At 37.5% G+C, this 16,763-nt stretch overlaps 1 protein-coding gene across 1 annotated transcript; it reads right to left on the bottom strand.

Annotated features, from left to right (window-relative positions):
• Nucleotides 1-888: 888 nt before the first annotated feature.
• Nucleotides 889-15,393, bottom strand: LOC127009202 (membrane-bound transcription factor site-1 protease-like). Its single transcript, XM_050882044.1, has 15 exons — nt 15,219-15,393; nt 14,730-14,881; nt 13,843-14,271; nt 11,788-11,905; nt 11,472-11,695; nt 11,118-11,302; nt 10,833-10,949; nt 10,561-10,698; nt 9,681-10,056; nt 8,915-9,477; nt 7,920-8,161; nt 7,222-7,502; nt 6,623-6,723; nt 6,370-6,515; nt 889-4,817 (listed from the first exon to the last, which is right to left on the bottom strand). Exons 1-15 carry the CDS (start codon nt 15,376-15,378, stop codon nt 4,633-4,635), a joined length of 3,417 nt encoding a protein of 1,138 aa, XP_050738001.1. The 5' UTR covers nt 15,379-15,393; the 3' UTR covers nt 889-4,632.
• Nucleotides 15,394-16,763: the final 1,370 nt, after the last annotated feature.

The following is a 16,763-nucleotide window of genomic DNA, read 5'->3' as shown; positions in this document are numbered from 1 at the left end:
CTAATGTGCCACAAATTCTTACCAGATCACTTAAAAATTATATGTAGTATGTATTTGAGTGTGTGTGTGTGTGTGTGTGTGTGTGTGTGTGTGTGTGTGTATCGGGGCAGCAGTCACTTGGTATAAATTATGATATGTGAGTGGGAAAGATAGTCTACCAAGAATCCAGCATTACCCTCAAAGATGATAATTACAAGTTTTCTTTTCCAATTACAAACAAATGAAGTCACATAACTTTCAATAAAATAGATAAGGAAGTTGGTACTCTGGCAAAATTAAATATTTAAACCACAAGAAAACATAAATTTATGATAAAGCTGGTGAGCATCTCATCATCCACTAATAGTGCTTGTAATTTGAAAGCCCTGTAGACCACACGAGGCAAATGAATAAATATTTTAGTGGGAGCAAACTGTGACACTCATTTAGTTTCATTAGACGTTCATGGCAGCATGAGTGTGAGCATTGAATTCAGGAAGAATTGAAACTTGGGATAGAGAATATAGATAACCTACACAGAACTTAAGGCAGAGTTATAACAGCATGAATCTCAAATAATTCCTGTACTGAGTATTCCATGGTTTCAGATCCAGTGAGTATTAAATATTTTGTTTTCGACTTGCAGAGAAAACTAGAAAAGTAGACTTGTCCTACTGTGTGTAAAATTCTTCCTTTATGAAGGACAATAATCTCACTATATTGCTACAACCTTACAGATGACCATTACCTGTCACTAACTTCATATCAGTTGACTTGCATGTATCCTGGCTTTATCCATAATATATATATATATATATATATATATATATATATATATATATATATATATATATATATATATATATATATATATATATATATATATATATATTTTTTTCTCAACTTATACATATATCCATTCAACAACCATGGTGATAACACAACCTTGCCTCACTCTAAAATTTACCAGCAGCGATTTATCAACTCTCAGGATCTGAAACATGGCACCATCATCTTAAGAATATAAAATCTCAAAAGACCTTTCTGTAAATACCGTTATCAGCATTGTACTTGCATCTTTTTTTTTTTTTTTCTTTTTTTTTTTCATTTGGCAAAGACAGAACCTTTCTACTTCTTTTCCAAATATATGGTTTCAGAGAAAAGCTTTGCAGTCCCATCATATCTTACACAGGCAGTGTTACAATACACTGCCCATCATAGAGAACATCATCCCTACCATCACTAGCAAGGTGTTGTGTTACTTCAGCAGTCACTTTTATGCACCCAACAAAATCTCTCAATGTCTGTTTGAACAAGTCATACATGGCCCTGGCACACCAATGTTTCACATTTACAAATGCCCCAGAGCTGCTTACCTCAACAAAATTATACTATTTTAATGATAAAGGTGTTGGATAAAGCTTTCACAAGACTATTATTTTACAAACTGATTACACAAATGACTACCAAGTAGTATCTATGCCATCTAACCTACTGGGTGGCAAAATATCTTCTACAAAACTTGAGTGCTTTGTTACATGTTTTAGACTCACTTGTGTGCAAAACAACTACCTATTATCTACACTCCAAACAACAGATAAATTTCACATTAACTTTTGTAGTAAATGTACATATCCAAAAAATATATATAATAATGATAGAAAGACAAAACAGATCACACTTAAAACAGGTTCAGAATTGATTTTTTTCTTCACAATTCTATTCAACATTAGTTAATTAAGGGAATTTTTATGTAAGTACTTATTAACATGATGCAATTATGTTACACAGCCTGATAGAATTATTGTGTGTGTGTGTGTGTGTGTGTGTGTGTGTGTGTGTGTGTGTGTGTGTGTGTGTGACATACTTCCATGCAAGAATACTCAGGCTTCTCTGGATACCATTCTCATAAGCAAGCAAGGTATCCATGAATATGAGAATGCACACAAGAGATCAGTTGCGTAACAGCACAAAACAAGATAGACACAAGGTGCCAAGTATTTGTGACCATCCTAGTACCCTGACCAAGCGATCCTTTGTCTCCTGCATTTACTGAACATCTGCAGGCCAATCTCCAAAGAATGCAAACAGACCATGCTTGCTGACATAACAGTATATAATATATGTGCATACAAAAAAAATATTAATACCATCATCTAACATACATCCAGTAGACTTAGGATGCAGTGGTAATGGCCTCAGGTATAAAAAAGCTAAAAGCATAACATCAAAAGTAAAAAGAGAATAAATATACAAGTTAAAAGAGAAAACATTGGCCATTGAAATGAGTCGGTGATATCCTGACAAAATACTATGAATACAACAGTCAATGATGCCAAATGATGACTCACTACCCATGGAGATTCAGGCAAACAGTTTTCATTTTCAAGCTTAAAAGGGTGTGTATGATTGATTCATTCATTTTGCCGTATGAATTTGCTTTCCTTTCCAGCCCATCAATTGTGGCGCTCCCTGCTGATGTGAGGTAAGCGACATGGGGGTCTATCTTGGGATATGAATTGCCTCGCATCAACCAACTATATATATTGCCTATTCAGGTCGTTTTGAGACAATTTTTCAAACTCAAATTCAAAGAAGCTGTGGCATTATGGTGGATTTATTTTCATACAAATGCTTAGGAACAGTGAAGAAAGGCAAGGGGAGTCAGTTTCTTGTGCGTGTTGCTTGCCCCATTTCAGCAGGGAGGGAGCGCCACAATTATTGGTTTTATAGTTTCCCTCATCTCTATTTAGCACCTCCCTTTACCATTCTAACCTTCTTTGTGGGTAGTCTCCCCAATCTTTACCCATTATTTCACTGATCTAGTTCCCTCCATCATTTTAATACAACCACACTGCCTCACAACATTATTTGGCTTTCACATCTCACCTGCACTGCCTTCTTTATTTCTGTGCTAGAATAACCGTGTTTATATCCTTCATTTTTGTAACCTCAACTCCCCCTCCCACTTGTTGCATGGTCTTAGACTGTACCACTTCTTTTTATTCGACTTTCCTGGAAGAGCATTATTTTACAGTAATATTTTCATCTTTTTATCACATATATAATAAGATATGTATTTGATCGAACACTCTCTCTCTCTCTCTCGATATATACATGGGGCCTTGTACTTTTCTTGCTGCAGTACGATCTAGTTAACAAGAGGCCAATGAGCAGCACAGTGACATTGATGCCGAGTCTGCGAGTCCCGCTCTAAAAGATTTTTCGCACCGGGTTACGTGACACTGACTATAGTTAGAGTTTTCTAGATACAATGCTCTCATAATATTTTCATGGCATCTACTAAGAAGTTCTTCTTTCATGTTTTTAAGTACCCTGGTGGTCCTATTATATAATTTTAACATGTATTGTCATATGGGTAATATCAAGGAAATTTTGTCCACAGCTTTCTTTGAAAAGAAAACATCTAGGCCAGAACTCTAGGTCACTTTACACCTTCATCTGGAAACACTGATACTTATTGAGTCAAATGGTTAGTTTCATGCTGAAGGTCACAAATACTTATGCATAATTACACCAATGAACAGAGAAATGAGTGACAATCAAGTGAAAGATGTATGTGCGTGTGTAATTCACCATGGTCTGACCATGCAACAGACTCACAATTGCCAGCCAATATCCTCCCCAAATGAGATCATATCTCACAAGTGATGGGTCTTTGGATACTGCTGAGACCTCACACCCACACACACGTGGGAGGCGGGACACAACCACTGACTGACACCCAGTACCCATTCACTGCTGGGTGGACAGGGGGCATGGATTAAAGGAGACTGCCCTTCTGTCTCAACTTTGCCTGGGAAATGAACTTCAACCTCTTGGTTGTGAAGCAAGGGTGCTAACCACTGCACTATGAATCTGTGTGTGTGTGTGTGTGTGTGTGTGTGTGTGTGTGTGTGTGTGTGTGTGTGTGTGTGTGTGTGTGTGTGTGTGTGTGTGTGTTTAAAATTCACTCATTGCCCTGATCACAAGCTGGACTCATCATCACCAGCAAGTACCCTCCCGACAAGAGCAAGGCTCATTATTGTCGATCTCTGAGTACTGCCGGGACCTTCACACACCACACACTCCATCCCCCTTGTTCAAGGGGGAACAGTAACCTATCATTGTCAACAGAAAAATTCCAGCCCGAGCTGGGCTCAAACCTACACCTGTCAGGGTGCAAAGCCTGGCAGTGCAGAACTTTAATCAGCGAGTTACTAGAGCAGTGTGTGTGTGTGTGTGTGTGTGTGTGTAATTTTCATTTATGAAGGCCTAAGTAACATAATATTTGGGCTTTTCTAAGTTTTCCTCAAAGTTAATATTAGATGACATCCATATTTTATCGTCATAATAAAATAAATTTTTTAAACATTAATAATAAATTTAATAACTTTTCTTTTACAAAAGATAAAAAGAATTGCTTTCAGGTATGTTCACCATTCATGAGGTATTTCCAATAAGTAACACAGATGAAACGAATGACTGATAAATTTCAATTTAAAACATGTACAGTATTACAAAAGTGGAATGAAAAAATTATTAATTATTTATTTCGCTGCTCATAGCTGTCATGTACTCTCCACACTTTGTACATTATCAACCTTTCAAAAAAAAATTTCATCAAGCAAACCTGAGTTGTATCTGGAGCAATCATACCGAAGGGAGGCGGCCATTGATGGCAGCCATGAAGACTTTTCTTAGCTTGCTGCGTCGCCTTTTGGGTCTGTGTCTGGACCGGTACCAGTAACACACCATCAGCACCACCATCACCACGGACAGGATAGCAAAGGCTGGGGTCCTCTCAGTAGGGTAGGCAAGGGTGCTGAGGCCACTCCCTGTGCAGGTGGAAAGGGTTTTTTCATACTATACTTGCCTTCAACATAATGAATTGATATTCAATATTTTTTTCTTTAAAAGATTAGTTGGGCAGTGAAAGAGATCATTTGCCCCTGCAGCTCTCTTGTCACCTTCACCCCATTCGACTTTTGCATAGACAACCTTTTGTAAAGCCAGTGTGCCCCCAAAGCAATGTACACCTTATATATCTCGAGGACATTTTATGCATAGTAGAGCTGCATGTACCTGGGCTAAATTATGCAAGGATTAGTGCTCAGTTAAATCTAAAGGAGCGAACTGTTCAGAATCTATTGAAAAATATGCCACATGCACTCCTGACCAGATCACAGACAAGCATCATGGGAGTGGTGTCCCTAAAAAGCCTTCTCCAAGTACTCTGGTGTTGCTAAAGAGGCAAGTGCATGCAAAGAGACCAAAGGAACTGAACCCCTTGCTGTTAAGGGACACCAGTGTTCACACTGTATAGAGACGTTTGAGTGAGGACCTTGAATTTAAGGTGTGCCTAAGGGAAAAGCTTTCAGTAACAGTTGCTCAGCAAAAAAAAAAAGGGGGGGATTATTTTTGCTAAGAAATACAGCAAGTGGTGCATCGAGAAGTGGAGGAAGGTACTTGGGACTGGTGAAAGTACTTTCTTTGTGAGTGATGGAAGTGGCAAGCATGTGTGGCTGTGGGATGGGTCAGACCCTGTGAACCCTATGGTGATGGCCAATATTGTTAAGCACCCCTCTTATCTTACGGTTTTGGGGGCTTTGGGGTATAGTGGTGTAGCTGACTTTGCCATATTGCCTAGAGGTGAAACAGTTAACAAAGAAGCATGCTACTTGATCTTTAACCCGTAAAGGAGGCTGGCGGGAATTCCTGTCATCTACTGTCCCGCCAAAATTTGTACTTCCCAACATCATATCTCCGCTGTGCTGCAACTGAGGGACTCCTAGTTTCTTTTAAATGCAGATGAAAGATTGCCAGTGAAAAAGCACTAAGAACTATTGTGTTTTTGTCTGAAATTGCCACACACATCTTTGATTAAGAACACCTATTTTGCCAAAATTTATCAACGCAACACACTCTCTGCGAGCAGAAAATCACCCTCTAGCCCATCCTTTCAGGGTTAATGATCATTTAGAGAATGCTATCGAAGAGACTGGTTGCGTGATCTTTCAACAAGACAGCTGACACCACCAAGGTCATCAAATCCTGGTTTCAGGATTGTGGAATTGAGGGGATTCCTGATTGGGCTAGGAATTCACTGAACTTCTCCCCCAGAGAGAACCTCTGGGCAACATTAAAAAACAAGATAAGGGAATCGGACACGTCAACAATCCAAAAATTGGAAGCAGAGCTGTAGCATGCCTAGGAAATGCTTGACCCCACTATTCTGAAATACCTTAATATAGATATAGATATATATATATATATATATATATATATATATATATATATATATATATATATATATATATATATATATATATATATATATATATATATGAGAGAGAGAGAGAGAGATTAATATTAACCCAAAATTTGTACCTTTGTTTGAGGAGCCAGAAGCTATGTCCCCCTGGTTAACTCCATGACTGTCCAGGGGCAGGGGCTGAACATCTACTGAGGCCACTTTGACTGCTGCCACAATCTCCGGTTGGGAGAGCAACTTTAGGCCCACGTGGATATTCAAGCTGGAGATGGACAAATAATCATCTCAGAGTTAACCTATTGATATTTAGTATGGCCATCTATTTCTCTTGCATGAAATAAAACTGCACCACATATACATTAAGCTTACTTTTTGTTGGAAACATTAAGTGGCTGTGGTGTGACCGGCGTGAGGACTGGACATTCAGGCAGAGGCCGCATTTGTTCCATGCCCAGCGTGTGCTCCACAACCTGTGAGATGGATTATTATCACCACTGGTGGGCAGTACAATGACTGATGAAAGAATATGGATGGCTAAAAATGAGGTCATGATCATTACTAGATAATAAATTCCTCTCTAAGCAAGGCTTTTGAATTGATAATTAGTGATGTATTAGTGCTTTGGAGTTAGCTGCTGCACCGTTTTTATTCTATTTTTATCAAATAATAGTTTTGAACACTTAGTCCCTTACTTTTAAGTGATACAATAAATTATAGAAACCTCAGCCTGCCCTGAATGATAATTGCTCTTCATTCATAGTACAAATAGCTTCTTTTATCAAAGCCTTACTTCCTCAATGCTTGACTAATCATTGCTTTAAAAGGCACACTAAAAATATGAGGACAAGATAAATTATTGAGAAATAACAGAAAAAACAAATTTTAAGGAGAAAGATAATCCATTGAAATGGACTAAATGGCCCATTTGAGCTTAAAAAAAATAATAAAATAAAAAAAGCTGCAGAGACCTTTGAGTGTTTGTGCAAGTTGCTGTTTTCCATTTTTGTGGGTAAATCAGTAGTAGGTGGAATAGGAGCTCCAGCACTTGAACTGAACACTCCTGCCAAGTGGCCTGTAGTAGTGTACTCAAGAAGGGCATCCAGCATCCAAAAACAGTCCTTTTGAAGGTGACTGTTGTCCAAGCAATTAGAGTCCCCATACACCACTAAACGGCCGAGGCTCTGACCCTTGTCAACAGAGTCAGCAAGATTATTGCCCTCCGTCTGCAGCAAACCGAGGATGGGAACATCTGTTGGTGGGGAAAAAAATAGTCAGAAATATCAAAAAGTAAAATGAGTAAAATATATTCAAATAACTAAATAATTTGAGTGTGTGTGTGTGTGTGTGTGTGTGTGTGTGTGTGTGTGTGTGTGTCATTCTCCAAGGGTCTGATCACATGCTGGACTCAGTCAACAGCCAGTACCCTCCCCAAAAGAGCTTGGAGTTACATATTGATACATCAATATGCACTTCACTGTTCCTCCTTTGCTCAAGGGGGAACAGTGGAAAAACTTTTCTGCCTCAGCAAGGTGTAAACTTTAACCTGGCAGTTTGAGCCCATTAGTCCATCACACCCTGGAGCAGTGTGTGTGCATTAAATCCTTAAATCTACAGCATCATCATTAACATTTCCAGGAATATTTGAAATATTTGGGGTACAGTTTACCTTGAACACTCTCAGTCTCAGCTTCCAACATTTCCTTGGCATGGTCATTGAGGGTTTTGCGTATCACTGTTCCCTCTCGTGGAAACTGTGCCAGGGAGGATCCTGTGGCATAATACATGTCCCTGTCACCCAGTGTGAAGTCCCCCTCATAAACACCATCACTGAGGGCCACACCCCAAAACCCAAGGAGATAGTTGAGGGCAGGGATGTTGCTGCCCCCTGTGACGGGCATCCACAGTTGCCTGATGGAGATAAATTTTCATTAGAAAATAACAGTAAAGAATAATTTAGTTTTTAACAAACTGACCTCTAGATGTGCTGGGATTGTGGAGGAAAAGTTTAATGATGCACTCTAAGAAGACTTATTTTCATATTTTGATTTTATTTATTTACAAGCTATGTAGTTTATCCTAACACATGGTGGAGAGTGTAGAGTAAAAGATGCTGTGTAGGGGATAATAAATCCATTCAAACACTATCCATGACTACAAAATCCTACACAGTTACAACAAACCTTAATAAGTACTAAGTTTCCACATTGTGCCAACAGTTAGCACTCTAATGAGATTTTCAAAATGTTTGTTTTTAAGCTCATCAATTTTCTTTCAAGTCATGCTTACATAGCCCTTTGCCATACCTAACCAACTTGTATGTCATCCCCATTGCTTTCAGAACCACAACCTTGCCATTACTTTGTCCCATCTACTCAGTCTTATTCTGCCTGAGATACTTTCCTGTAATTTTCTTTTTTTAATTTATTATATACCCTAAATCTTCAACATATTAACACTGAGGTTTGTAAACCCTGTGTAAAGTTCACAATAATCAAGTGTTTTAGAATACCTATTATTTTTTCTCAGTAGAGCTTGCAAACGAGGCATATTGGACTATGTAAAGTCACAAAATACAAGAATGAACTGTACATGTCTTTCCAGAGAATACATGAATATATTTATATTTAAACTTATCTACTTGAAAATAAGAAAACTACTCACTTGGTATTTTCATCATAGAACTTCACTTTCTTCATAACATGAACATTGTACCAGTCAGCAAACACTATGATAGATAAGCCTTTCTCAACATCTTGTCGTAACTTTGTCACTTCTTCAGGAAAATACTCTTCTTCAGGATCAACAATCATCAGTGTTCCATACTTGCTTGCATCAAAACAAGTGAAAGGAGACCCTAAAACCTCAACGTAGTATCCACTATTACGTAAGTGCTGGTACATGTCTTTAAAGTTTGTATGAATGTGGTCTGCATTCCAGTCCAGAGGGTCATTGTTCATGCGCAAGTTGTCTCTGGGAAAGTATCCAGGTGGGTAACGCAGGTTGTGGAACTGGTCCCACAACACACGTTTGTGTCTAGGTGGTGTGGGAATCATTTTTGCCTTGACAGGCAATTTGACATGAGAAATTCTTGGCTGTGTTTCCCCTTCTTCTGGGGGAGACTCCACAGTGATGGAGATGTGCCCACGTGCATGGCCTTCCCAGTCCTTGCCACTCTCTGCCACAGTGATCCACACAGCAAGATGACCTGACCATGGCCATAATACCTGAAAAGTCAGTTACACAATTTCATCTTTGTATTACTTTGCCTCATAATTTCTTTTATCTATTACTAATTGATATGTTTTGAAAGTTTGATAAGTGGTAAATACCCTCACTGAAAGAAAACCTTAACACTTATTATGATGCATATTATTTCACTTGAAGTATTTTACATGAAGATATTTCAGACATGCACAGGGCATCATACCTCTGAATAGGTAAAGGCAACTTCAAGATGCTGTCCAAACTGAGGAGTGTATGGATGCCAAATGGGCTTTTCCACAATGCGCCCAGATACACCCATGCCATTGAGAATTGTGACGTTAACTATGATAGGCATGGCACCATAGTACAGAGGCTGAGTGCAGTATGGCCACATGTACTGACACTCAGTGAGATCTATGTAGCTGGGACTTAAAGAAGCCTGAGGTTTATATTTGGAAAGTACTTGATATGCTTTCACAAGGTCAAGCTTGCCATGTCCCTGTTCAAACATGTTTACTCCTGGCAACCTGCGTGCTGAAGCCATCAGAGCTTGCTTCATGCTGGCTGGGTTAATAATGCCTCCTCGGTGCAACACTCCACTGAAATGTATTGAGTTTAGTTCATACCAACCAATTAATAGTATTCCACTTAAAATCTAAATATAAAGAAATATTCCAATCAATCACCTCAACTCTAAGAACTAAGGAAATGCAAAATATTTCAGAGCCATTAAGTGAGAAAAATAAATATCTTAATGCTACACTTCATCTGCTTATGACAGGATTACTGCGCAAAATGTAAATTTTAAAGAATCATTTGGAAATATTTTTTCTGGTATACTTCATATATATATATATATATATATATATATATATATATATATATATATATATATATATATATATATATATATATATATATATATATATATATATATATATATATATATATATATAAAGGACTAACTCATCTTATAGATGTCACTAAAAGTATCATCCCAATTCATTATAAAGCCAAGTCTAGACAAGAAACTATGAGGTAAATTATTTATAGGGTAGGGGAGGGGAGGTATATATAATAACAGAAAAATACTGTCCAAATACCTGGCTAAGAGAGTGACAGCTCCAGCAACAACTGGAGAGGCTACTGAGGTGCCAGAGAGCTGCCGGCACTTGCCCTCCATGCTTGATCCTTGCACCAGGGACCCATAGGTCACAATGTCAGGCTTGACACGCCCATAGCTGTTAAAATAAAACACTAAAAGGTTTGACACTGTAACTCCATCCAAGTCACTGTTCCCAAAAAATTATGAACTATGAAACAAAATTCACATGGACAATTAAGCAACTTTTTTTTCCATGATTTGACAACCTACCCCTGAGGCAGTTCCCAGGTCGTCATGCCTCTGGATGAAAAACGAGCTATTTGATCCTCAAAATTTATGCCACCAACACCTATGACATCCATCTGATCAGCCGGGTTGTTCAAAGTTCTGAAAAGTCAACATGTTACGATATTAGAAAGATGAAAATGAAACACAGCTTAAATTCAGTTAATGTTGAAATACTAAAAAATTATCTATGCATAATGACCCTTCGGACAGTAGTCTACATGTATGGCAATACATTATACGTAGACAGTTATAATGAAATATACAAACCCATAAAGTGGTCCATCATTGCCAATGGCAGACACCATGATGACTCTATTTGCTGTCAATTCCCATACTTTGTCAACAAAAGGATGATCCATAAAATCAGGTCCACCGATACTTAGGTTCAACACATCCACCTTCTTAAGAATTGCATAGTTGAAAGCATCTAAAAACCAAGATGTGTAAGAAACCTGCCGGATCAAACATAAATTTTAGCAATAGACAGATATCAATATTACTATTAGCAAAAATGTTATTTTCATGAAACTCAAATAATATTCCAGAAATTGCACTACATGGAAATAAATAAACTCAGAGACAAGATATTATAGTTCAAAGTGTTTTCATGTTGTAACTCACCTGATTGTTGGTGAATACTCTATATATGTGCAGCTCAGCATCAGGGGCAAACCCTAAACATGTTTTCCCACTGGAGGCAATCACCCCAGCCACAAAGGTGCCATGGCCTAAGCCGTCATCCAGAGTCTTCTCATTTGTCCAGTTGGTTCTCTCCTTGATGCGCTTGAAGTGAGGATGGGATTTAGAAAGCCCAGTATCAAACACAGCTACCTTGACACCAGTACCTGATTGAGGAAGTAAAAATTATTTTAACTTAAGACTGAAGAGTTCACAGTGAGTGTCAACACCATAGAAAAGGGTATGCAGCCTGCCTCACCTGTAATGCCCATACTCCAAAGTACATCTGCCTGCAAGGTGGTTGTTATTTGTCTGGGGATGGCACGTAGAAGACGGCGACTTGAGTGTCTCCCAGTGGTTTGCCAAAATGCTGTGCCCTGAAGTCATGGTATATAATTTAGTTATTCCATTTATCATATAGTGCATGTATAACATTTGTATTGTGTGTAAAGTTATGCTGGTTATCTCTGTGGTGCAACAGATGAATAGCTTTTAATTCCTCAATATGGTCACAAAGCATTTGACTGTAGAGCAAGTAGAGCATTATGAGTTTGAAATTCTGTTCATGAACCGATTTGTTTGGGAAGCGAGACATTCGAAAACCAAGGTTTGACTGCATTATAATGATAACAAAAAAAATATTACAAAAATGGAGCACCTGTCAGCAGAAGGCAGGAAACAAATGGTCAAACTTTGTGCACTAGCATATGTTTGTTGTGCTACTGCACTTTTTATTAAGACTATGATAAATTGTGTAGAATTGGCAGAATTGTGCTTTGTTCTTAAAATGAGGGAAGTGGCAGTACAGCATTCCACTCTTTACAGAAACTCAAATTTCTATCCCGTCATGAGTTCTGCCTCTTTGTCACGAAGACCTAGTGTCAGTATTCACATATCCTAATATATTTTAGCTATTGTATTTCTTTATGCTTTATCATACTTGGTATTATCAGTTCAGAATTATAAAAAAGAATTATGTGGCTGACACTGACCTTATCAAGAAACCATAGCTGGGCACGATAACATAAAACCTTATTCCCGATAACCGATAACTGATAATGAAAAACCTTAACGGTGATAACCGATATTCGTTAACCGGAGACACAAATATAGGCGATAACCGATATAAATCCACAATTCCGATACTAGCTAGCGATAAGTCCGATAGGCGACAACAATACTATATTGATATTTCAAATAAAAAACACAGATGAATTCAAATTTTCATTATCCGTATTTTAGAAAACTTACAAAACCTGAAAACCACACATTGACACGTACCTATGGAAGGTAATACTAGAAACGCATGAACCGGTGTTGTATTATTTGGCGTCCCCACAGTCAAAAGCTGGCACTTTTCTTTACAAACACTGGTCTCTCGTGAACTGCGCATGCTCAGACCAGAAAGCGTAGACCTGTACAGTCTCACAAACCTTTTAAACCGTAATTAAGAGTTGCTGGAAGGCTGAATCAGACATATAATACCACTACCACCATCCTCGCTGTTTCTAGAACGACACTCTGTACGAGTTGTATTTATATGTACAGAGTGTCGTTCTAGAAACAGCGAGGATGGTGGTACTCTGTTTGATTCAGCTTTCCAGCAACTCTTAATGTGTTAAAAAGCTTTGTGAGGCTGTACAGGTCTACACTTACTGGTCTGAGCATGCCCAGTTCACGAGAGACCAGTGTTTGTAAACAAAAGCGCCAGCTTTTGACGATGGGTCACCAAATAACACAACACCGGGAGCTTTCAATACCATGGCATGCTCATAAACGAATATGGAATATCAAATTTGAGGCAATGAATAATCATTTTGGGGGCAAAGTTAAATGATTTATTCTCTTTGATAGACTGATTTTTGAGTAACATAAAAAAATAACCTAGTGTTTTAATTTTGATGATCTAAGTATGAAATCTCTTCACCGAAGATATTTCATGCCCCAAAGTTTTTTCATACAACACCGGGCCACGCATGCGCAGTAGGGAGACGTTTTTTTTTCTGAGAGGCGGAAAAAAGTAGCGATTATCATTAGTTTGCTTACAAAAGTAACGAAGATACCGATATATATTTAAATAAGTAGCGGATGGCCGATAACCCGATTTTGTTGTCAGCGATAAAGTATCGCGATAACACCCAGCTATGCAAGAAACTGAAATTTAGACATATGCATTTATAGATTATGCCTCAGCATTTATCTCAAGGTATTTGAATGTGTGAATGTACATATATCCTGGCATTAAGAAATCTAATAAACACTGTGTGTGTGTTTGTGTATTTGTGTGTATATTTATATATGTGTAATCACTCACCAGTGTCAAAGAAGAGCGGCGCAGGGGCCTTGAGGCTGGCCAGGTGCCGTCCTCAGTCTCATCCTCACTGCACTCTTTTCCATTGCAAGGCTCATCACCATTTTTGGATTCAGGTTTTGTATTGTCATCACTGCTCTCAGGCAACACATTGTCATATTCCAAATCACTCTGTACTTCCATACTATTTAAGGAAGACTCTGCTTCTAAGGTCATTTCATCAGAGTCACTTATATTGAAAATTACATTTCCATCCCCAGCATTTGAAACATTAGCAAACATTTGTCCATCCCAAATGTCCGATTCTGATTCATCTTCAGTGTCATTAACAAAATGGAGATGACGTATAACCATGCGTTGGGCAGTCACTCTCTTAACTGCTGGATGGTCCTTTAATGCATCCAGCCCTACATTTTTGTGAACCTCTTGAATCTGTAAATGAAACTGGTTATATATCACACCAAATAGTGAAGCATGCTTTTAGTCAATGCAGATCTTTCTCATTTTTTTGTCTGAAGACTCTAAAGGATTGGGTGCTTAATAAACATTTTTTTGAACTTATATAATATCTACCTGTCAACCTATGATGCCTTTTAATTTAGAAACTCCCTGAGTAGGTGGTCATGGTAAAAGAATCTTCATTCCCTCCTATTCACATACTTGATTGCCTATCACCACCACCTCTCTTTCAGATATTGCTCACCTTATCAATCCACCCAACCACTGGCCTCTCTGTCACTTCATTTGACATTCATGCACCCTCTTTACAACCTTGTTATTAGGCAATCTTGCAACATGCCCTTTACCTCCATGCCCACACTTCTTCCTCTCATGATTCTCTTGAGTGAACCAATGTTCATACATAATCCTGACCCAAAAAAGTATCTCACCTGAACCACATCGAAGTCACTAGGGTAGTCGCTCGCTGGGTTGTTGCGTGGCATCACCTCCCATCGAACCACATTGGACTCGTTCAAGGCTGCCTCAATGAAACGCTCACGAGCCTCTTTCCTGTAGTATCCCTTAAAGGCCACTATGTACTCTAAAGACACAAATAATGCTTCAGATATAGTGTAGCAGAGTAATAGCATCATTCCAAATAATCTTAAAGGTCATTTTATAGCATTAGCTTGGATGTGCATTGTTGGGTACTGCTATTAATGGCACAGACAAATATATTTATATCCATTAAACATGTTAGTCTGTATATTTAAATCAAATCAGCATATTCAAAGTTACAGAATGAAACTATCTAAATATTTCTGTTTATGCAAATATTAGACACTAAAATGTAAAATAAATAAATATATGTCTGTAAATACAATGACATAAGAATATAATTAGATATACATATTACAGTTATAACACGGAAAACATACCATTTTCCACGATGCTGGTAGAGTATTGGATCTTCACATGTACTTCTTTATTTTTTCCACAGGGAATTGGTTCAGATTTTGTATCACTCCCAGTAATTCCATCAGTGTTACTATTTTTTTCATTTAAAAAATTTGTTGAGTCTGGCTCTGTCAAAATCATGATCTTCTTGCGTTAAAAATTAACTGATCATCACCATCATCAGTACTGCTGTCACTATTTATTGCCCCTAGCGTTGTTCTGCTCAGCAAACACACCACAATCACAACAAACACAAAACTCCCTCTCCAGTCTGGTCTCCAGTTGAATATATTTTTCAATATGCACCAACTGTTGCCCTGTCGAGTTCTTGTCTTTATCACTTGTGAGCCACAAAAACACTTTGGCTTTCTTCCCTCTGATTCAGGGTCTTTGATCAGTGGAGCTACATGATGGGGGGAACCACCATTTGCAACTACTATGTTGCTTGCAGCCACATGATTTCCATCATGGGGAAGAATACTTTCAGTATGAAGAGCTTCATTCGAAGTCCGTGCATTATCTGCACAAAGATCATTTTTCTTCCATCTAAAATTTGGCTTCATTTTGTTAAGTCAACAGTTTCTTTTCAGATGTTCTGCAAGACAAATATTTGCTTGTATTAGCATTTGAATATACAATTGTTACCTATGGACTAAAACTGATAATGGTAAAAGTAGAAAAAAATAAGAGTTAGGGTTGCTGTTGGTAGCATAAGGTGAGGATCTGACTATTTTTATAAATAGCCCAAGGGTCTTGATTTTGATATATATTATGAAGAATAATACCGTGATCATCATACCTGAAAATATAATGAATTATGTATTGTTTTTCTTTTTATGTTTATTTTGTTTTGTTTTTTAAATTTTAAAGTCTATCTACTCTCATTTCTGCACCAATTTTTTTGTACTTTGCACACAAAATTTATAATCTTCCTAACAAAGTTGGTAAAAAAAAAAATTTGTTAAAACCTTTTCATTGTCGCAAATATTATATATATATATATATATATATATATATATATATATATATATATATATATATATATATATATATATATATATATATATATATATATATATATAAAATGAGAAAATTTGCAATCCAGACTTATTTGCACTATATTATGCAAAACAAAACAAAAAATTATATATATTGGTAATTTTTTTTTTACAAACTTTGTTCTCGAACATCATTAGTTTTCAACCCTAAATTTCTATGACAATAATGCAAATACTAAGGGAGGAGATGCATTTTATGTATTATTACCCCTAGTTTTGAGGAAACAGTGAGTAAAGATTCTTTTCCATTTTCATGTCATAAGACAATCAAATAAATAAAAACATAAGAACGCAGGAGTCTGCAAGAGGCCGGTAGGCCTGTACAAGGCAGCTCCTTTGAACCTAGCTACACCTCAACTTATTTACAAAATTTGAATTTTACTATAAATACATATTGCATTGAATAACTTCCTTTCAGCTACACAGCATCAGTGTAATGTGTGAGCTCTTTCCACAATTTTCCAAGTT

This window comes from Eriocheir sinensis, chromosome 40 (assembly GCF_024679095.1).
Source record: "Eriocheir sinensis breed Jianghai 21 chromosome 40, ASM2467909v1, whole genome shotgun sequence".
In the NCBI taxonomy this organism is placed as follows: Eukaryota; Metazoa; Arthropoda; class Malacostraca; order Decapoda; family Varunidae; genus Eriocheir; species Eriocheir sinensis.
The sequence above is the reverse complement of the archived record's forward strand: the minus strand, read 5'-3'. Positions and strand labels throughout refer to the sequence as shown.

Excerpts from the sequence above, each read along its gene's own strand:
- LOC127009202 (XM_050882044.1), bottom strand. The coding sequence starts at position 15,378 with ATGATTTTGACAGAGCCAGACTCAACAAATTTTTTAAATGAAAAAAAT. Across the intron at positions 10,057-10,560 it reads GCTGTCACTCTCTTAGCCAG|TGGAGTGTTGCACCGAGGAG; the intron begins GTATTTGGACAG and ends AATACATTTCAG. Across the intron at positions 4,818-6,369 it reads TTCTGGCTCCTCAAACAAAG|GGAGTGGCCTCAGCACCCTT; the intron begins GTACAAATTTTG and ends CCACCTGCACAG.